The following is a 23,633-nucleotide window of genomic DNA, read 5'->3' as shown; positions in this document are numbered from 1 at the left end:
CACCTAGCACTCCCCAAGGTTTATGTCTTACAGTTTCAGCCACTGGCATGAGTCCAACTCTCATTTCAGTAGAAAAAGTCTAAAGGAAGGATTCGGATTGGCCCACTCCTGATCCAACCAACTGACCAAAAGGTGGGGCACTGTACTAATATGATGGCTTCTGCAGTAACCCTGGGGAGTACAGAAGAGAAATGGTTCCTAAATAAGAGGTGCTGAGCAGAAAACCTTATTACCCTAGTGCTTAAAAACAAAATAAAACAAAACAACTAACCTCTGATAGCTTCCTGTTGCTCTTAGGACAAATTCCAAACTGTGTACCTTGTATACGAGTCTTCACAATCTGCTTCCACCCTATGGTAGATTGTTTGCAAAGACAGCCACAATTCCTCCCCTCCCTGTTCTCACACCCCTTTGCACTGCGACTTTGCTGGTCTTCCCATCAAGAGGTGGAATCTATTTTCCCAACCTTGGAATCTGCACTGGCCATGACTTAATTGGACCATAGAATATGGCAGAAGTGACAATGTGTGAATCCAAGCCTAGGCCTCAAGAGATGCTGCTTTCATCTGCTTTCGTCTTATAGGTTCTTACAGGCTCTGCTTTCATCATCTTAGTACATGATGTTGCCGCGTGAGGAAGCCAGTTAGACCTCAGGAACACAGGAGGCAGAGACAAGCTGTCTCCCATCTAATATACAGATGACTGCACCCACATGAGTACCCCAAGTGAGACCAGTAAAAGAACCATCCAGCTGAGTACAACCCATAGAACCATGAGCAAATAAAGTGAATGTTGCTTTAAGCCAGTGAGTTTTCGGGTGGTTTGTTATGCAGCAATAGATAACTGGTACACACCCTATTTCTCTAGCCTCATCTTCTGTTCTCTTTGTACTCTGTTTTCCAGGCTTACTGAACTTTGTGCCATTCATAGAAACCACCAGGCTCTTTCATGCTTCTAAGTCTTTGCACATGCACTTCCTCTATCTAGAATGCTTTTTTTCTAACCTTCTCTATTTGCAATATTCAATTTCAGAACTAGCTCAAATTCTGCTTATATAAAGCCTTCTCCAGCTTTCCTAAGCAAAGTTACTCTCTCAACTGGGATCTCATGGCACTTAATTTAAATTTTATTATGGTCCTCTCCATATTGCACAGTCTTTTGTCTAATTATATGTCTGTTTCTCGAAGTGGACTGAAAGCTCCCTGAAAGCAAGCACTACATCTTATACACGACTGGGTCTCCAACACCGTTTGACTGAAATATATCATTGAGACCCAATGAACTGATACACAAGGGTTAAACTACTGAATTAACTTTGGAGTCAGGAGAACCAAGTTGACTTAGGAGGCAGAACATTTTTCTTGATTTACACAGAATATCACAAATTTCAAAATAAGATCATAGCGAAAGCAATTCCTAGAGAAATGTCAAGTCACAAAATTTATATTGTTTGCACACAAGAAACCATTCATTCTGCCCATGTTGGCTGCCTCCTTAGTTTTCTCACACTGAGTTTTCGTTGGTGATTATTCCTCCAGGTTACCAAGGTCTTCAATTTGCTACAAAGACACTGCAAGAACTATTTTCCTTCATTATCCACTCTGAACATATTTACCATGTCAAAATTCACCATGGATTATAAATCTGGCTTCCTTGACATGAAAATGACCAAAGGGAGGGACCAGCCCAAGTGGCACAGTGGTTAAGTTTGTATACTCCTCTTCGGCAGCCCAGGGTTCACGGGTTTGGATCCAAGGCGTGGACCTACACACCGTTCATCAAGCCATGCTGTAGCAGTATCCCACATACAAAACAGAGGAAGATTGGCACAGATGTTAGCTCAGGGACAATCTTCCTCAAGCAAAAAGAGGAAAACTGGCAACAGATGTTAGCTCAGGGCCAATCTTCCTCACCACCACCACCAGCAACAACAACAAAAAGACCAAAGAGATGTAAGAGCTTGGTCAGAAGGCTGATGACTCCAGGTGGGAAAGACCGGAATAAAGAAAAATTGAACTGTTTGACAAGTTCCAAAGTTCTGGAACTACACAGTAATCCTTGACACTTGAAAGAGTTATAAGACAAGCAAAACCAAGAGTTACTTTTGGGGAATGCTTCAAACTCCCCTTTGTGGTAATCCTGTCTAGGTGGATGGAGAAAATGCTTATGAACTACAAATACTCTTATAGGAAAACAAAATGAATCTTGAAGTAACCATTGCTGACAACAAAAATGACTTCATTTTGCAGTTACCAAATTTTACTTTATTCAGAAAGATAGGTATGGAACTTCAGAATGCTCTATTTTCTGAGTGAGTCTAAGGAATACCCATTGATGAGATAGCAACCTTGAGGGAGATGAATCAGTGAGGATTAGGCCACACTTGTGAAGAAAAAATACTATGCGGAACACACTTGGTAGATCATAGTGTGACCACAGAGTGGCAGTGTACACTCTGCTTATTTAGATAACATTTTCAAGTCTGATTTGACTCCTTGCCTTCTTCCTTGAACAAACAACTATATTCAAGGATCACCAGTTGCCAAACAGTCATCAAGAGCTGTTCCCTCCCTCGTCTGCTGCCAGCTGTAACTATCTTTAAAGACACATCTAGACCAAAAATACGTTGCATTAAGACCAAGAAAGTGAGATTAAAGAGTATGGGCCTTGATGCCACAATTCCTTCTTTTAACTAAATATTGGCTATTTCTCTAAGATATTGGCCTCTTTCTTAAGAATTTGTTATTAAAAATATTTAATTTTAGGGGCTGGCCCCATGGTGTAGTGGTTAAGTTCAGCATGCTCTGAATCAGTGGCCAGGATTCACAGGTTCAGATCCCAGGCGCAGACTTACACCACTCGTCAGCCATGCTGTGGCAGCAACCCACACATAAAATAAAGGAAGATTGGCACAGATATTAGCTGAGGGCTAAACTTCCTCAAGCACAAAAAGAGGAAGATTGGGAACAGATGTTAGCTTAGGGTGAATCTTCCTTAGGAAAAAAAAAACTTGACTGGCCCATGTGAGAAGATTACAGAGGATTGGAATATATCTTCTTCACCCATTATTCCTCTAGATGACACAAGGGAAACTAAGAAACACTAGTACCTAGAAGTGGTGATAAGGCACACTCTACTAGACAGTTGGGATATTTCCACCAGCTTGGATGTATATGTTATCTAAGGAATGGAGGGTGTAGAGAAATGAGGCCCTTCATGGATTCTTGCATGGAAATGTAAAAGTTTCCAGTAACAGACAAGTGTCTTCATAGTGACTTCACAAAGTCTGGAAGACAAGACCCTATGGCCTGGAAAAGGTTAAGGTGAGTGGAGATGAAGAAATGGTGATGGGGGTCCGTGAGAATAGGTGAATTTTAAAATTACTACTAATAATGGTGAAATAGTTACATTTCAATTGATTTATTTGGGGTTTTTATTGTGGTAAAATACACATAACATAAAATTTACCATCTTAACCATTTGTAAGAGTACAATTCAATGGCATTGAGTACATTCACAATGTTGTGCAACCATCACCACTATTCATTTCCAGAACTTTTTCATCATTCTAAACAGCAACTGTACTGTACTCATTAAATAACAACTCCACATTTCCTCCTCCCCTCAGCCCCTAGTAACCTCTATTATACTTCCTATCTCTACGAACTTGCCTATTCTAGGTCCCTTAAATAAATGGAATCAGACTTGTTTGTCCATTTGTGTCTGACTCATTTCACTTAGCATAACATTTTCAAGGTTCATCCATGCTGTAAGCATGTATCAGTACTTCATTGCTTTTTATTGCCAAATAATATTCCATCGTATGGATATGCCACGTTTGTTTATCCATTCATCTGTGGATGGATATTTAGGTTGTTTCTACATTTTGGCTATTGTGAACAATGCTACAACAAATATTTGTGTAGAAGTTCTTGTACAGATCTATGTTTTTAATTTTCTTGGGTATATGCCTAGGAGAGGAATTGCTGGGTGATAGAGTAACTCTATGCTTAATTTTTGGGGAACTGCCAGACTGTTCCCAAAGCAGCTGCATCATTTTATATTCCCACCAGAAGTGTGTGAGGCTTCCAATTTCTCTATATCCTCATCAACACTTGTTACTATCTGTTTTTCTTCTTTAATTCTGGTCTTTCTACTGGACGTGAAGTGGAATATCACGTGGTTTTGATTTGCATTTCCCTGATGTCTAATGAAGTTGAGCATCTTTTCATGTACTTATTGGCCAGTTGTTTATCCTCTTTATAATAACTATTTAATGTCTTTGTCTATTAATTCTAAAATCTTTATCAGTTCTGGTTTGGTTTTGATTGATTCACTCATTAAGGGATATATTTTCTTGCTTCTTTGCATGTCTGATAACTTTTGTTTAGCTGCCAGACATTGTGAATTTTATTTCTTGGGTTCTGGATATTCTTAAAGCTTTGTTCTGGGACACAGTTAAGTTACTTGAAAACCATTTGGTCATCCTGGGTTTTGAGTCTTGCTCTTTTTTTTTTTTTAATTTTTAAAAAATTGAGATACAATTCACATATAACATTATATTCGTTTGAGGTGTACAACATAATGATTGGATATTTATATATATTGCAAAACGGTCACCACAATAAGTCTAGTTAATATCCATCACAACACATAGTTAAAAATGTATTTTTCTTGTAATGAGAACTTTTAAGATTTACTCTCTTAGCAACTTTCAAATATATAATACAGTATTATTAACTAGTCCCCAGGCTGTACCTTACATCATCAGGTCTTCTGGCCACCTTTACCCATTTTGCTCACCCACTCCCTGTCCTGCCTCTAGCAACCACCAATCTGTTGCCTGAATCTATGAGTTCAGTTTTGTTTTTTGCTTTTTTTTAGATTCCACATATAAGTGAGACCATACAGTATTTGTCTTTCTCTGTCTGACTTATTTCACCTAGCATAATGCCCTTAAGGTCCATCTATGTTGTTACAAATGGCAAGATTTCCTTCTTTTTCACGGCTGACTAATATTCCTCTGCGTGTGTGTGTGTGTGTGTGTGTGTGTGTGTGTGTGTGTGTGTGTGTGTTTTCTTTATCTATTCATCCGTCTATGGATAGTTAAGTTGCTTCCATGTCTTGGCTGTTGTAAATAATGCTGCAATGAACACAGGGGTGCATACATCTTTTTGAGTTAGTGTTTTCATTTCCTTCAGATAAATACCCAGAAGTGGAACTGCTGGACCATATGGCAGTTCTACTTTTAATTTTCTGAGGAACCTCCACACTGTTTTCCATAGTGGCTGCATGAATTTACATTCCCACCAACAGCGCACAGGGTTTCCTTTTCTCCACATTCTTGCCAACACTTGTTATTTCCTGTCTTTTTGATAATAGCCATTCTGACAGGGGTGAGGTGCTATCTCACTGTGGTTTTGATCTGCATTTCCCCTATGATTAGTGAGGTTGAGCACCTTTTCATGAACCTGGGTCTTGCTTTTAAGATTTGTTGGGTGGGAACAGCAGAGCTCAGTCTACGGCTAATTATTCTCCACATCTGACTCAAGACCTTTCTGAGTACTCTACCCCATGAATCCTGAGTTTCTTCCAGTCTGTCTGGTGGGAACAGGTACTATTTCCAGTTCTGTGAGAGCTTCGGGTACTGTTCCCTCTAACCCTTCCGGGTGGTTTCTTACCAGCCTCAGGCAGTTTCCTCACATGCATATGCTGATCAGTACTCAGCTGAATATTGGCGGGGGACTCTCTTCACTTCTCTCAGGTTCTCTTTCTCTATTTTCAAACACTCTGTCATGACAATTCTAGCTACCTTGGCCTCTCTGGACTCTCGGCTCCATTTCCTCAAGTCAGCAAGTCTGCTGGGCTCTGCCTGCACTCTGTCTCCCTGCACCACAGCCTTGTAACTCTCTCAAGGCAGCAAACTGGGGCGCTCATAAGACTCCCCTTGTTTCCTGTCTCTCAGAGATCACTGTCCTTTGCGTGTTATACTCGCAAAACATCATTTATCTCATTTGTCTGTTTTTTGGTTGTTTCAGGCAGGAGGGTAAATCTGGCCCTCCAAATTGGCTGGAAGTGAATTCACTGAGTTTTCTCCTGGGTATGAGTCACTTGTTCCCACTTCTTCCTGTATGCAGTAATATTTGATTAGATGCTAGAAATCGTGAACCTTACATTGTTGAATTCTGGATTTGTCATATTTTTTCAATGAATGTTGGAACTTCTCTCTAGTGTCCTCATGTCCTCAGCCTCCCTGAACTCTGATCCCTGTCTCCCCTCAACTCAGCAAGACTGCCAGGCTCTGTCTGGGTTCCCCTCCCTTCACTGCAGTTCAGAAATTGCCTCCAGGCAGAAGGCCCGGGATGGTAGCACTCATGCCATTTGTTATCTTTCTCTTACGGATCAAGTCCTGCGCTGCCTGTTCTGTCAGAAAAGAGTTATTTCATGTATTGTGCCCAGTTTTCTAGTTGTTGCAGCAGGAGGGTAATTCTGGCCCCTTTTATTCGCTTATGGCCACAAGTGAAAATTTCTACTTATTTTCAAATCTGCTGGATTATTTTGATTAGTGTGTTGTTTTTCGTTCATTTTTTTCTAAAAGATTTTATTTTCCTTTTTTTCCCCAAAGCCCCCTGGTACATAGTTGTATATTTTAGTTTTGGGTCCTTCTAGTTGTGGCATATGGGATGCCGCCCCAGCATGGCCTGATGAGCAGTGCCATGTCCGCGCCCAGGATCTGAACTGGCGAAACCCTGGGCCACCAAAGCAGAGCACGCAAACTTAACCACTTGGCCACGGGGCCAGGCCCATGTTCAATCATTTTTATAATTCTTTTCATTTCTATAAACATTTCATACCTACTTAGTCTATAATCTACTATCTAAAGTCCTCGGGGTCTAAATCTGTTGTTTGTTGTTTCTCTTCCTTCTCACTCATGGTGACTGACTTCCCTGAGTGGCTTGTGATTTTTTTCTTTTAATGAGCACATATTTAGTTGATATTAATCTGCAAAAAACCTGAGCACCTACATTTTGGATATTTCCCTTCAAAGATGATTAGCATACGACTCTGCGAGGAGCCAGGGTATGCTGCTGACCTAGTATAGAGCTTGTTTAGGCCCCTTTTAGGGTCCTCTTTTCAAGGATTCTTCAGATCAGCTGTCTCTCTCTCCCCTTCCTTAATAATGTTACCAAGATGGCCCTCAAGGAGGGCCCTGCCTTTCAGACGTGCTGACTGCTCACCACTCTAGTTTCAGCTGTCCTTGGTCCTGTGGATGGTTCCCCTTCTTTCTGCAACTAGAGCAGAGAGGCCCCTTGCAGTACTGCGTGCACCATGCTGCCAGAAGAACAAACCTGGATTTCCTATTTCATCTTCTGTTGGTGCCCTAAACACATCACCCAAACTTGGAGATGCTACTTGCCCTTGGGTTTCAATAATAACCTTTATTTGCAAGACCTTTAAATCTATACTTCCAACTTTAACATTTCTCCCATGCTTTAAATCCCACATTCCTGACTGCTTATTGGACACATGCATCTGGTGGACATTCGTATGATTTAGACTCAACATATCCACATCAAAATACAACATCTTTCTGTCCTGCCTCCACATGTCCAAGAATTTTTCCTTCCATTCACAAACCTCAAAGATTTCCAGTTAGAAGAGATTTTAAGGACTCATTTTACAACTGAGGACCAAGTGTATTAAATTAATTTCTCTATAATATCACTTTCATTATGTTCCTTCCTGTTCAAAAAACTTCAGTGCTTTCCCTTTTGCCCAACCCTTCAGACACTTGCAGATCCTATAGTCAGAGTATTCTATTTCGTTAGTCCCTCCGCTGCTGTGGCTGCAATAATCTTTCAAACAAAGTCTCTCCTTACAAAACAAGTAAAAAACAAAACAAAACAAAACTTCAATGGTCTCCCAATATTCACAAGATTGTGGTTTGGCATTTAAGGGTTATCAGAATCTAGTTTTATAGTCCACTGTTCCCATATACGAAGCCTCTGTTGCAGGCGAGTGAGTCTGCACCTCCAAATTTTACTCTTCCTTACGTCACTCAGCCTAGAACACTCTTCTCTTCATCCAGTTCCATTAAAATTCTACTTCTCCCTCAAAATACAGCTTAAATACAAATTCCTTCGCTAGTCTCATAAAACTGAAATTAATTCATCCATCTGAACTTTTTGGCATTTGTGATCTGTAAATTCATAGAACACAATAAATTCTGCTTTGTACTGTGAATATTTTTCCTTCTATTTTATGTTCCTTTGGAGTTTCCCCAGGCAGAGAGCTTCTGTTCAGTGTTCCCCACAATGCTTAGCACAGTGCCTGGCTCTTGGAAGCTCAGTGAAGGCGGCTGAGAGCAGATGTGAACTTAAAAGTTTCTTACCTTGGTGATGTCTGTGTGATCTTTGAGCCCGTTGGTCATGCACCAATATCGCCACACATTCAGGGCATACCGTGTGGCTTTGGTAGTATTTGGGCTTACTGCACTGGTACACAGATCATTCAAGTCATCATTAATATTAAACACAGGAAATTTGTTGAGCTTAGTAGAATAAGCTAGAAACAAAAACAATAAAAGGCATTAAAATAATTTACTATCCCCTTCTTTAGAGAATTACATCTTGGGATCACATTAAATAACAGAAAACTCCTAAGAGATAACGCTTTAAAAAATAGAATTTCTATCAAGTATACATATATTCGAATAAATAAAGTAAGAAACAATATTTCTAGCATGAAATCAATGCAGTAACCTTGCATTTAATCCCAACAATTTTGCCATCTTTACTAACTGAGACACTTATGTAGGCATTCCAATAACAGAAGGAAAAAAAATGAATGCAGAAAAACACAGAATGTTCTAGCTAAAATTTTCACTGGAAATAAAAACAGCATTTCTATTAACAGCAACAAAACTATAGAAAGAAAGAAGGGAAGACAAGTTACATATCCTTTCTCTCTACTCTTAGCAGATGAAGAGCTGTTATTTCTATGTAATACATAGTCTCAAATGTCTTATGTGTCATCCAGAGCAGGCTTGAATTAAATGGTATTAGCATATTTCTTTAACTCTTTTCACAAATTAATAAAGAGAGAGAGATTTAAACCTTGACTCCACAACCCATCAGCTAGCTTAGAATCAGAATGGAAGGTCAAGCAAGAATCATATTAGAGGAAAGAGGAGGAATGCTCCAGAGAGGCTCACATCTTTTGAAAGAAGAGGGAACAGATTTTATTTTCATTTATTTATTTGTGTGTGTGTGTGGGTATATGCTTTTTTCTTTTTTTTTTTAATTTATTTTATTGAGGTCGTATTGGTTTACAAGAGAGGGAACATTTAAAATTGCAATTGCCAAATGACTTCAGATGAAGACTGGTCTTCCTCAATGTGTCTATTTTAAGTACTGGTTGCCAAAGAGATAACCAAGTCCATAATCATTAGCTGGCCTTTCTTCATACTCTGTGATCTACTGAAAAACAGCTTAAACTGTTCAAATTGTTGTCTTTGGATAGAAGAAAAAAATCTAGGTAGACCACCTCAAAGTAAACAAGGCCAACCTGTACTTTATCTAATGGTTCTGACCCTCTCTGGAATGTTTCTGCATCAAACAAGGCACTAAAAGGCTTGGAAATAGCAAAACGAACAGTTAACATAATTACCACGGTGATCTGCACATCGGTTTCACTTTACCTAAACTTCACCCCTCCTGGCTCCCACTGAGGAACTCCACACCACAGCCTGCTCTTGTCCCCAGCATCCACCTGCGCCCAGGACACCCACACCACACCTTCCCCACACTGAGCCTGAGAAACCTCCCCGTGGTCTTTGTGCCAATTAAAACAGTGTCTGTTTTTCAATTCCACTTCCAATTCCAAACTCACTTCTACATAATCTTCCCTCACACTAACCCAGCTCTCTTACCCTGTCCTTCCGTATGTGTCTCACATTTGCTTTATCCTTCCTTAGAACTGTGATCTAATTGTGTCCACAAGACCTTCTGCACTGGTCTGACTATGTCTTCACCCTTCAAGTCTGCTGTTGAACTGTGGAACACACAATCTGCTTTAATAAATGCTTACAGCCAGAGAGGCATACACAGTGCTAGAAACGCTATCTGAAGCAACTGAGTCACGTAGGTATACTCCTCTCACCACCCTTATGAAGTGAGATAACGCGTATTATTTCTGGGACTTGCTTCATATTAATGAAAGGATTCTAGTATAAAATTTATTATTACATCTAGCACAAATTGAATGCTTACTATATGCCAAGAGTTATATAAATTATCTGTAATCTCTGAGCAACCCTGTTGTTATACAGATAAGGAAACTGAACCTCAGACATTTAATAACTTTATATGTTACTCATCCAATATTTCCTGAGGTACCTTCTCTGTGCCAGGCACTGTGCTGTCCCAAGTCACAGAGTTAGCAAGGATTAGAGCCAGGCTTTGGACCTGGGTCCCACTGACTCTATGATCTGGCCACTACACCAAAGGAATCATGGTCCCACAGGGATAAAGTGTTCGGTAAAGAATGCAATTTAGATATCAGTCTCTCATGCTTATCAAAAATATTCTGGCCCCCCAAATTCACTCGGATTAACCTTCAGTGAGGAGAACTCAGTCTGATTTACTTAGACAACCACTATACTTTCATCAATTTTTTTTAATAACAAAACAAAAAAATGATTTATTTACAACACAGCCCAGTGCCCATCACTTCAATACAGCATAGGAGCAGAAAAGAGTCACACTGCGAGATAGGAGGACTGAGTTTAATTAACACGTTAAACAATTACATGGCCTTAAGTAAGTTCATTTTTATCACAGGACAGAGATTGTACGCTGAAAATGGAAACCAAAGACTAGTATACAGAGAAACAGGTGAAGAACGCTTGCGTGCTTACATAATGGGAAAGAAATTGTGTGAGAACGATTAAATGACATAAACGGTTCCTTCCTGACTGTATTTAAAGATTAATATATGTACTTAAACTGCTTTTTAAAATTTTTGAGTAGAAGTTGTAGCGTTATGGTGCTGAGGGAATTTTTAGGAGACTATATTGATGGAGAAACAAACAAAAGAGTTTATTCTGGATAGAGAAAAAGAGGGGACTACTACCAAAGGATTTGAATTTCTTTTCCACTAGAAAACAGGCAAACTCCAAGCTCAAAGTTAGGCACAGCTGGCTGCCGGCGTGACGCCAGGGTCACAGTAGTGTAATCTAAGGATGGCCAGATCTGAACTCAAAAGACGATCCTGCTCTCCATCCATAGCTACCGATTACAGCATTTACAGCACAGGTGTGGCAGGCACAGAGTGTGAAGTGTGGGAAACCTGCTGTGGAAGGCTACTCGGGGTCAGAGAGAGAAAGGGCGGCATTGCTTCATGTAACTCTGGGCAGCCCCATTAGGCAGAGAGGGAACAAAGAAAAGCAGCTACAAAAAGCACGAATGCCTGAATGCACAGCATCTCTCAGGTAACGCCTTCCCTGTGTCTACATTTGAGAGTTCCCCACTTCCCAGCTTGTTTCCAGCTTACACATCCTGGAGGGAAGCCTATCCACAGCACTCGCTGTAGCGGGGCGAAGTCCGCTCGCAGAACCCCGTGCTCAGCTATTACCTACAAAAGAGAGCTCTGTCCAGATTCAAACGGGAACCTCTAACAATGTCTAAGAAAATCCCTGTAAGCTACCAATAATGATAGATCTAGACTTTCATTTTAAAAGGTGAGCACACAAACACGCATCATCTGGCAATTGGGAAAAACAATAGCAGGAAAGTTACCAAGTTACACAAGCAGAGCAATTAATTCCAGCCCCTACCCCCTCCCGCCCACAGAGTTAATTCAGAAAACGGATGAAAAAGTTAAAAGATCACAAATACATCATCACACAGATTTGGGAAGATAACGCATTCTTAAAACAAGAACAGCTTTCATTAGAAAAGAAAAAATAGGAGAACAAGAAACATCCTTGACATTTGAAATGATTGAAGAAACATATTTTAAAAATACCATAGAAGAGCTGAGTATTTAGAAAGAGCATGGCTAAAAGACAAATTAGTGATCTGGAAGGAATTTTCCCTGAAGGGCAGGAAAAGTAATAAAAATTTTAAAATTAGGAGGGAGAAGTTAAGAAGCATAGAAGACAGATTGAGGAGATATAAAGCCCATCTTATAAGAATGCAAAAGAAAAAATTTTAAGAGGATAGGATAAAATAAATAACCAAAGAAATAATATACGAAAAGTTCCATTAATCAAAGAAAGATTTTAATCTCTAGGGTGTTAAGGTTCATGAACTATCAAACAGACATACTGAAAGAAGACACACATATAAACATATCTTGGTGAAATTTCCAAAGTCTATGAACCAAAAGAGAATTCCACGATCTCTCTGGTAGGGGAGAAAAGCCATCAACATAGTAACAAGAATCAGATTTCCCACTTGTGACATCAAACACTAAAAAATAATGACTCAGTCTTCTCCGAGTTGTGAGGGAAAAGGACTATAAATGAAGAATTCTATTACTTAACTAAAGAATCATTCAAGTGCTAGGGCAAAATAAAGGCTTTTTTTTTTTTTCTTTTTCTCCTTAAATCCCCCCAGTAGATAGTTGTATATTTTTCAGTTGTGGGTCCTTCTAGTTGTGGCATGTGGGACGCCGCCTCAACGTGGCCTGACAAGCGGTGCCATGTCCACACCCAGGATCCAAACTGGGGAAACCCTGGGCCCCAGAAGCAGAGTGCGCGAACTTAACCACTCGGCCATGGGGCCGGCCCCAGCATTTTCAATCATGAAAGAAGTAGCATCCAAAAACTCTTACTTGGAAAAAAATATTAGTCATGAACATTTGCCAACAAAATGAAAAACGAATTAAAGAAAGGGGAAGATATCAAGTACAAGATACAGCGAGGAGGACAGAATTTATTTTTAACACTAAATAATGTGGCAATTAAGCTTAACACAATGGTTAAGAAAGGACTGTGAAAAGAGATGAGGCATGATGGGACAAATTCTTGAACCAAAACTCCCCATGATTTCAATAATATATGAGGAAAGAAGAGGGAAGATATAAAAAATGTGATTGAGGCCTCATCCTGTTTGGGAAGGGTAGGGAGCAAAGAGGAAAAAAGAAGAAGAGACTACCAATGTGGTAATTTTTTTATATAAAAAACACGTTTAAATCTGTTAAAAACAAAACACAAGAAAAGCAACCATTAGAATGGAGATAGGATTTTCAAATAAGAGAGTAAATAAAGGAGTATCAGTAGAAAAAGAACTAAACAAAAACAAAACTCCAACATCTGCAATCCACCTGGCAAAATTCAGGACAAGTTAATGAAAGAAATGAAGAATTTACAAAGAAAGCATGATGTATAAAAAACTTAAAATGATCGCCAGAGCACTTCCCCTTAGGGCTATGATCAAGTAGCTAGTATCATACTATCCTTCCTTCTGAGAATAAAGCTAGATAAAATGCACTAGAAAACAACCAAAGTAACTGGAACTCAGCAAAAATCCTGGAAAGAAGGGAAATGCAGATGTGAGTCCTCCACTGATGACCATGTTTTCCTCTTCGAGCATGTGTTGCAATGCAGTACAGGACCTGGAGCCCAAATAGAAAGGAGCAGCCTGAAGTCTACTGTGATCTCGGTGGGACAGTATACAAATACTCAAGAATAGGGCTAACGAGCTGCCAGCACTTGAGAGACTGAGATCCTGCAGGAAAGGAACCACAGAAAAGTTAGCCAACATTCTGCCTGCAATTTTTCTTCCAGGAATTGCTGACTCCTAAGCTAAACATGCAGAGGCAAGATGCAGAGAAACCAAAGAGAAAGGAGAAATCACTCAGAGGCAATTTCATGGCACTGAGGAGTTAAGAATAGTAATTCAGGGCCTTCCAAGAGGAGGAGGCTTGGTAACAATCCAGGCTTTCATTTGAAACCCAGGCAGGGCTTAACTGTAAGAGCAAGAGAAACTGGAAATAGAACAGTCTCAACTGCATTAAGGTTATCTGCCTACCCTATTTGCCAGCTGGTAGGAATCTAAATCCTCTCTGGAAGAAGATAACATCTTCAATAAGTTTTCATATATATTTAATAACAAGTTAACAGGCATACTATAAAATAAGACCAAATGAATGAAAACCAAGAGAAAATCAGGCAATACAAACAGACCTATGATAATCCAGATTATTGGAGTTGTTAGACATGGACTTTAAAATAATTTTAATATGCTCAAGAAAACAAGATAGAGACTTTTACTAGAACACTGGAATCTATTTAGAAAATGGAAATTCTAGAATTCTCTTTTTTCTCATCTTCCCCTTCCCTTCCTCTTCTTCTTCCCTTTTCTTCCTGAACTATTCAGTTTCAAAGCTGTTGGTGGCACAGAGCAAAGTAGACATTTGTACTGGAGTATGTGTGTGTGGGAGGAGTCGTGATGGCCTGGAGTGGGCCGTGAAGCCTGATCAGGATAAAGAGGGCATCTGCAGAGGAGAACTGCCCAGTGAGGGGTGTAGGAAACTGATCAGAGCAGAAATATATTTCAGTCAGGGCAATCTGGCGAGTGGTAACAGAGTTTGAATTGGGAAAGAAAAGCATCCCATGGAGGGGTAGCCATCTATATGGTGCGATAGCCTGAAGGGTAAGAAGGGCATCCATACAGCAGTGGGAGATATGGGGAGAAGCCCCATGTGAAAAGTCAGTCTTACTGGAGTGTGGCCTGGTGTGAGGTATCATAGCCCAAGAAGGGTGATGAAGGCTTCCACGTAGGAGGGCTTCCCAGCATGGAATGCCAGAGTTTGAGTGGAGTAAGAAAGGTGTCCATGGTTGGGAGGATGGCCCAGTGCAAGGTGTCCTAAGTTGACTGGATAAGGAGGACATCTGTGTATGTGGGAGGCAGACCACAGCTAGGTGTCAGAGCCGAAGCAAGTAAGGAAAATCAAAGAAAGACAGAGGAACAGGATACAATTAAACACAATACATGATTCTGAATTGGATCCTTTTCCAGTAAAGGATACTGTTGGGGCAACTGGCAAAACTTCAGTGAGAACAGATAGCAATAATGCATCTTTATTAATTTCCTAATTTTGACCGTTATATTATGGTTATGTAGGAGAATGTCCCTGTTTGTAGGAAAATCACACAAAATCACTTGAAGGTAATAATGCATGAGGTTGCAACTTAATTTCAAAATGGCTTAAGAAAAAAAATGTTCTGTGTAATGCACTTGCAACTTTTTCTAGTTTGAAAGTTTCAAAATTTTAAAAATTATTAACATACCATAATGAATTAAGAATTCAGCAGATGGGGTAACAAGCAGATGTGACATATATAACATAAAAGATTTGTGACTGAAAGTAAGGTCAATAGAAAATACACAAGTTGGAGCAGAGAGAGAAGAGAATAAAGAAAACATAAAAGAGCATAATAGCTTTATGGGACACAGTGGAAAGGTCTAACATATTCCTAAGTACAGTCTCAAATAGAGAAGAGAGGAAGGAGAAGCAGCACTATTTAAAGAATACTGGATGAGAATTATCAAAAATAAAATACATCAATCTAAAGATCCAAGAAGCTTTATAAACCACGCAAAATAAATACAAGGAAAATAAAACCCAGGCACATCATAGTAAAAATACTGAAAACCGGGGCTGGCCCCGTGGCTGAGTGGTTAAGTTCATGCGCTCCGCTGCAGGCGGACCAGTGTTTCATTGGTTCGAATCCTGGGAGCGGACATGGCACTGCTCATCAGACCACGCTGAGGTAGCATCCCACATGCCACAACTAGAAGGACCCACAATGAAGAATATACAACTATGTACCAGGGGGCTTTGGGAAGAAAGAGGAATAAATAAATAAATATATTTTTTAAAAAAATACTGAAAACCAAAGACAATGAGAAAATTCTAAAAGAAACTGGAAGAAAAGGAAGAATCGCCTTCAATGGAGCAACAACAGACTGACTGATTTTTCAACTGAAATGACAGAAGCCAGAAGACAAACGCTATCTTTACTGTGCTGAAAGAAAATTACTCCAAGTCTGGAATTTATACTACCCAAAGCATCCTTCAAAAGTAAATGTGAAATACAGAGGTAGTCACACAAAATAATGAACGTATTTGTTATCAGCAGTCAAGTACTAAATGATAATAAAGGGAGTTATTCAGGTAAAAGGAAATAATCCAGGAGGGAAGCACAATAATATAGAAAAAAATAAAGAGTACTGGAGAGAGTGAATATGTAGATGTATCTAAATGAACACAGCTGTTTGAAACAATACTAATGATGCCTCGTGGAGCTTTAAATACACAGAGAATTAATATTCATTACAATAGCACAAAAGGGGATAACTGGAGCTAGTGTTGACAGGTCCTTGCATTGTCTGGAAAATGATGAAAATACTAATTTAAAGTAAACTTAAACAATGCAAAGATGCATATTTGAATCTCCATGGGAACCACTAAAAGAAGAATAAACGAATCTATAACATAAGTTGATAGAGAAGGAAAATGGTATAAAAAAGACTTGCTTAAGCAAAAACAAGGCACAAAGGATAGATGGGACAAAGAAAAAAAATAAGATGATAGAATTAAACCTAAATGTATCGGTTATTACAGATTCAGTACTCCAACTAACAGATAAATGTCAGTCTGGATAAAGAAACAAAGCTCAGCAATATACGCTTCTTACATATAGGAATAAATAGGTTAAAAGTTGAAAACAGGGGCCAGTCCTATGGTGTAGTGGTTAAGTTCACACGCTCTGCTTTGGTGGCCCAGGATTTGTGGGTGTGCACGTACACACTACTCATCAGGCCATGCTGTGGCGGCTTCCCACATACAAAATAGAGGAAGACTGGCACTGATGTTAGCTCAGGGACAGTCTTCCTCACCAAAAAAAAAAAAGTTGAAAACAAAAGGATGAAAAAAATGTATACTATGTGCACAATAAAGAAAGGAAAGCTGGTGTAACTACAGAATATCAGACAAAACAGACTTTAAGGCAAGAAATATTATAAGAAATAAAGAAGGACGTTTCAAAACTTATCAGAAAGATTTAACAATCCTAGATTTGTATGGACATAATAACACAGCCTCAAAACATAAAAAGGAAAAGCAAAAAAATCCTTTCCCATAACTGACAGAACAAGCAGACAGAAAAAATAGTACAGATATAGAAGATTTGAACAATGCAAATATCAAACTGGACCTAATTGAATACAAAGAACACAGCCAGCAACTGCAGACTACGCTTTCTTTTCAAAGGTACACGGCACTTTTACCAAAACAGAAAGACTAGAACACAAAGCAAGTCTGAACACATCAAAGGATTAATCATTCAGAATATCAGGAGAATTCAAATAGAAATCCATTACAAAAAGAGAACTTTTGATAATTAAGTGGTAATATTCTTCTAAATAAACCCTTGGTGAAAGAAAAAAATCAACAGGAATTAGAAAATATTTCAAACTGAATAACAATATGTCCAAGTTGTGGGATGTAGTTATTGCAGTGTCTATAGAGAAAATGGCAGCATTAAATTCAGAGATTAGAAAAGAAGAAAGGTTGAATAGCAACTGTAAAAGGAAATCATAGAAAGAACAACAAATGTATCCAGAAAAGTAAAAAGAAGGAAACAATATGCTTAAGAACAGAAATCAATGAAATAGGAAAGAAATTTACAATAAAAAAAGGAATGCCAAGAGATAGATTTGAAAAGACTAACAAAATTAATAAACTAGTAAGAAAAAAAGAGAGAAGGTGCAAATTACTACACTAGGAATGAAAAGGGGGTTAACACTACAGATCCTATAGACATTAAAAAGACAGTAGAAAGATATTATGAACAGTTTGATGTCAGTAAATTTGAAATTTTGGATAAAATGGACAAATATCTAGAAAAGCCACAACTTACCAAAACTGAACAAGAAACATAAAATTTAAATAGTCCTACGCCCATTAAAGAAGTTGAATCTACAATTTAAAATATCACAAAAATCCTTCAGGTTCAGATGGATTTCACCAGTAAATTCTTTTAACATTTAAGCAGGAAATAATGCCAAACCTAAAAATTCTGCTAGTGAATAGCAAAAGAAGGAATACTACTCAATTTCTTTTATAGGACAGCATAATTTTTCTATAAAAATATAACAAGGACAATACAATAAAAGAAAATAACAAAGCCAACACAGCTCATAAACACAGACCCAAAAAAAAAAAAAATCCATGACACAATCCAAGCAAACTGAATGCCTACCTCACACCATAAACAAAAAAACAATTCCAAATGAATCATGACCTAAAGGTAAAACAATAAAGCTTCTGGATGAAAAAATAGCAGACCATTTTTATGACCTCAGGGTGGCTACATATTTTTAAACAGGACATCAATATTACTACGCCAAAAGATTGCTAAATTGGATGTCACTAAAATTAAAAAGATTTCTCAAAATGCACCATCAAGAGGGTGAAAAGGCAAGCCACATAGTGGGAAAGATACGCGAAGCGTAGATACCTGACAAATCAATTAGAAGCAGATAATCCACTTAAAAACGGACAAACACGAATGAGCACTGCATAAGATAAGAAGCACCATTAATATTTCAGGAAATATAAATTAAAACACACTCACCAAAAGGTCTAAAACGAAAAACAAAACTTGCAAATCCCAAGAGTTGAGGATGTGCAGCCACAGGAATGCTCCTCCTCAGCTGGCGGAGTCCTTGGTCTCTACCACCACTCTGCAGCCTGAGTGGCAGCATCTGCTAAGGTTGAACACACACCTGCTCTCTGAGCCAGCAATGCTATAGCTGAATACAGACCCAACGGAAATGTGTAGATATGTTTTCTAAAAGGCACATAGGTATGAGTGTTCATGAGTGTTCATAAAAGTACAGTTAATAATAAATAGCCCCAAACTGGAAATAACCCTATATCCATAAACAAGAGAACGCATATGAAACTTCCAATACTTATACAATGAATTATTATACAGTAACAACAAGGAACGGACTACGGGAATGAACTCCATGCAGAAACATGAATGAGTCCCACAAACACAATGTTAAGCAAAAGCAGCAAGACAGACTGAAACAGCCCGTTTATATAATCCGAAAACAGATAAAATGAGTCCATTGTGAAGTAATACAGTGGTTATTTAGGGAGGCAACAAAGGGAGCGCGTATGAGGGAAAGCTCTGAGGTTCAGGTAATGTTCTGTGTTCTTCCTCTGGGTTATTACAGCAAAACGTTTGCTTCATAAAAATAAGCAAGCTGTACACTAATGATTTGTGCACTTTTCTGTCTTTATAACTCAACGAGAAAACTTTCAAAAAACTCAAAATTAAAAATGTATATACAAACCTAATAAATGAAGACTTATACCATGCACCTGGATGGGAAGGCTCAATATTATAAAGATGTTTAATTTCTTCAAGTAACCTTTAATTCAATGTAATTCTGATTAAAATCCCCCTTTTTATTGTTACTTGTCAGGGTGATCCTAAAGTTTATCTAGGAGAGTAAATGCATAAGAAAAGGAAGGCAATTTTGAAAGCAATAATTGGGAGGCCTTGCCCTAAAAAATATAAACATGTACTATAACATTGCAATAATTTATTTTTTCTTGAGGAAGATTGGCCCTGAGCTAAAATCTGTTGCCAATCTTCCTCTGTTTTGCCTGCGGGACTCTGCCAAAGGATAGTTTGATGAGTGGTGTGTAGGTCTGTGCCCAGGATCCAAACTCACAAACCCCAGTCCACTGAAGCAGAGCATGCAAACTTAACCACTAGGCCACTGGGCTGGCCCCAACACTGCAATAATTTAAAGTGTTAAGTTCTTGTAAAGAAATAGACAAACAGATCAAAGCTATAGAAGGGAGTCCAGAAAAGATCTGTGTAAATATGCAAATTGAGTATATAATAAAGACTTCAATTTAAACTGCTGGGGAAAGAATGGACTCTCCAATAAATGCTTTGAGAGAATAAGCTACTGAGTTGAAAAAACAAAAACAAATTCAGGGGCCAGCCCAGTGGCCGAGTGGTTGAGTTCGTGCGCTCCACTGCAAGTGGCCCACTGTTTCAGTGGTTCAGATCCTGGGCTTGGACATGGCACAGCTCATCCAGCCACACTGAGGTGGCATCCCACATGCCACAACTAGAAGGACCCACAACTAAGAATATACAACTATGTACCAGGGAGCTTTGGGGAGAAAAAGGAAAAAATAAAAACAAAAACAAATTCAGATTCCTATTTCATACTACACATAGATAACATATTTCCAAATGGATCTTTTTTCAAAAAGCTGTTTCCAAAAAGAAAACAATTTTCATGACTTTGGGAGAAGGAAAGGCTTTCTCAGCACAAAACAACCCAGAGGTACAAAAAACAGATGAGCAAGTAAGACAACATAAACATTCAAAAGTTCTGCATTGAATAAATTTTAAAAAATAAACAGACCTGGAGAAAATATTTCTAACACATAAAGTGACAAAGTACATATGAAAAGCTCCTACAAGTCAACTGGAAAAAAAGATAACTCACCAGAAAATAGACCCAGGATATGACAGGCAATTATTCATAGAAGTACAAATAACAAAAGGCATTAATAATCAGATAGGGTCTGGCCTGGTGGCATAGCGGTTAAATTCACACACTCCGCTTCGGCAGCCCAGGGTTTGCTGGTCTGGAACCTGGGCACGAACCTAGCACCACTCATCAAGCCATGCTGTGGCGGCATCCCACACAGAACCAGAAAGACTTGCAACTAGGATATACAACTATGTACTGCGGTTTTGGGGAGAAGAAGAAGAAGAAGAAAAAGGAAGATTAGCAACAGATGTTAGCTCAGGGCCAATCTTCCTCCCAAAAATAAAAGCATACCTTTAAAAAAAAGAAGGAAAAAAAAATAATAGTCAGACATTATAACCAAAATAAGATGTACTTCATTTACCAGATTGCCAAAAATACAAAAAGGTCCATATCTAAATGCTGGCTAGGGTACAGGGGAACTTGCACTAGTCTACAAAAAAATTTGGAAAGGTACACATCACATTGGTTAGTAATTACTTTTGCGGGACTTTTAAGACTGACAATATGCATATATTACTCTTGCAAGTTATAAAAATCCCTAGGAGTTTGGAAATGTATATGTAGGAAAAGCAAATTAAATGTTCTTTTTATTTGACTCAGGAATTCCTCTTTTCGAAATTTGTCCTAAGGATTTAATCAGATGTATGTACAAAAACGTATACTCGAGGATGTTCTTTAAAGCAAATTTACAAAAGGAAAAAACTGGAAACAAATCCAATGCAACAAAAGCATTGTAAAATAGATTTTGGGCCCACTACGCAACAGAAAACTATGTAGCTAGATAATAATCACACTTTCAAAGGCTAAAGATCTTTTATAAATATATAAAACAGTAAATACGGTTTGACTACAATTTTTGAAGTACATTTATGCATAAAAAATTCCAAAATAAAACGCCAAAATGTTAAAAGTTGTTATTTATGGGTACTAAGGTTCCCGTGATTTTTACTTCCTATTTTATTAGTATTTGCCAAATTATTCACAATGAATATTTATTTACTGCCTTAACATTTAAAAAATATTATAAGTTTTAACAAAGAAAATGCCTTTTTAAAAAACAAGTTTGGTCTGAAAGTGTTTGCCACCAAATTCAATGTTTGCTTTTAACGTTATCTTTTCAGATGACATATTGCCAACATTAAGTATTTTATACACATCAGCCATTTTAGTCATTTAAAATCTTCTTGGAAAAGATTACTATAAATAAATTTAAAATAAATAAAACTTTAAAAAAATATTTTCCGAATTGTAGGCTAAATATTACTCAATTTGAATTCTAATATTCTTCCCCTACCGGGGAAATAAAATTTAAATGTGTAACTTATAAACACATTTAAAGATGAATTCATTGCTTATTGAAGTACTAAAAACATAAACTAAGTTACTATTTATAAAGTAACTTTAATACAATTTAAAATACTATAATACAAAAATTCGGTCATTATTTCTACTTGGAATATTCAGGTTTCTATGAGTAAAGATTTTGGTGGATTATTCATAGATATGAAACAAATACATTTGCATTTCTGCAAAAGAACTGACTGTGAGAGAAAACATGGTATTTTCTGGTGTTTTAATATGCTCTTCTTTATTAAACAGTTCTAGTGACACAACAAAGATGTCTGAAGTTAATACTTAATTATGATCATTTTCAACCACCATTCCTATTCTGCTCAAAGAAGACTGTCAATTGCGCTAAATGCAACAAATGGCACATGCAGAACTGTATCTGACCAAAAAGATTTTCCTAAAAACGAAGTCTGGAACCCGACATCTCCTTAGCTTGGTATAACTTGGCACGATTGGCCACCAGAGCTCTACATTAGACAGTTAGACAGACAGACAGACAGAGTTAGCGGTGGAACCTCCTGCTCCGTTAGCAGGATTTTTGGGCCTGGAGCTCCAGGAAGCACAGGATCAATTCGCTGTAAGCGCGTTCCTAGCGTGTCTTCCCTACCCTGTGGGCTGTGTCTGAGCGCTCACAGGTAGGAATGCTTCTCCACCACGCCCCCTTCCTCAGGAGTTAGAAACAACACTTGACACGGAACGCTTTGCTCAATATGCTCTCACTATATCTTGGAGCCAATGCAGTGACCAGGAGAATTTTTTTTTTCCAAAATGTGTTTTAACTTGTTTTTTAAACTGTTTGTTGTAGCTACAAAAACCAGTCAGCTTTGCAGAAAACCATTTATTAAATGAATGAAGACTGGTTATACCCAAAGACAGACAAAATACTGTGATGAAAGCATGCTCTCATGATGGAGACATCACTCATGCTCATTAGCCGATTTTATTGGATTGTTTTTCCTATTTCCATAAGTTTCAGGCTGTACCAACAAATACTGAAAACAATAGAAAATTACACTACATTAGAGGCAAACATTGTACACACAAGGGAATAAACCACTGGGACATAAAACTAGAATTTTATTTGGAGCACAAGTACCAGACAAATATGAAGCAAAAACAGTGGGCTGAGAAAGATGAAAACATCTTAGTGTAAAAGATCAGTGAGCAGCAAAATAAAAATGCAACCAACAGTATACTCTCATAGACCAAAAAAGTTCTATCATATTATTACAAATAGCAACTAGCAGAGGATTAATTAACCAAGAGTATCACAGTCACACATTTTAACATATTAACAGAAATTTCCCTCCATTTCAATTCACCTTTCTCCTCTTTCTTTCATAAATTATAATTGTAGCAGCTTAAAAAGAGAATTTTAAATATGATTAGAGTGAACAGGCACACATGTAGTTTTCTCATGTAAATCAGTTAAAAGTCAGTGGCCAGGAAATATATCAAAAATGGTAATCTATCAAGTAAGGGGGAAAGTAAACACATCTTCAAACAACAGTACTATGCTTCTTCATAAAATTTTCCTAAGTATTAATTGTGTTTATATTTCTAAACAGACACATGGTGTTAAGTTATACTGACTAAAGTGGTAAATCCACCTTTTTATTCCCAATTAACTTCTTAAGTGGTAGAGTAAAAGGAATCTTAAAACCATTCTTATAAGTT

General features: G+C 38.1%; 1 protein-coding gene across 1 annotated transcript in view; it reads right to left on the bottom strand.

Moving 5' to 3' along the window:
• Positions 1-23,633, bottom strand: part of KIAA1958 (KIAA1958 ortholog) — a 150,859-nt gene that overhangs the window by 11,210 nt on the left and 116,016 nt on the right. The window contains exon 3 of the mRNA XM_046663783.1: positions 8,393-8,565. Within this exon, the coding sequence (XP_046519739.1) occupies positions 8,393-8,565 (173 nt within the window). The remainder of the gene's footprint in view (positions 1-8,392; positions 8,566-23,633) is intronic.

Source organism: Equus quagga, chromosome 1 (assembly GCF_021613505.1).
Source record: "Equus quagga isolate Etosha38 chromosome 1, UCLA_HA_Equagga_1.0, whole genome shotgun sequence".
In the NCBI taxonomy this organism is placed as follows: domain Eukaryota; kingdom Metazoa; phylum Chordata; class Mammalia; order Perissodactyla; family Equidae; genus Equus; species Equus quagga.
Note: the sequence above shows the minus strand (reverse complement) of the source record. Positions and strands in the feature narration are given on the sequence as shown.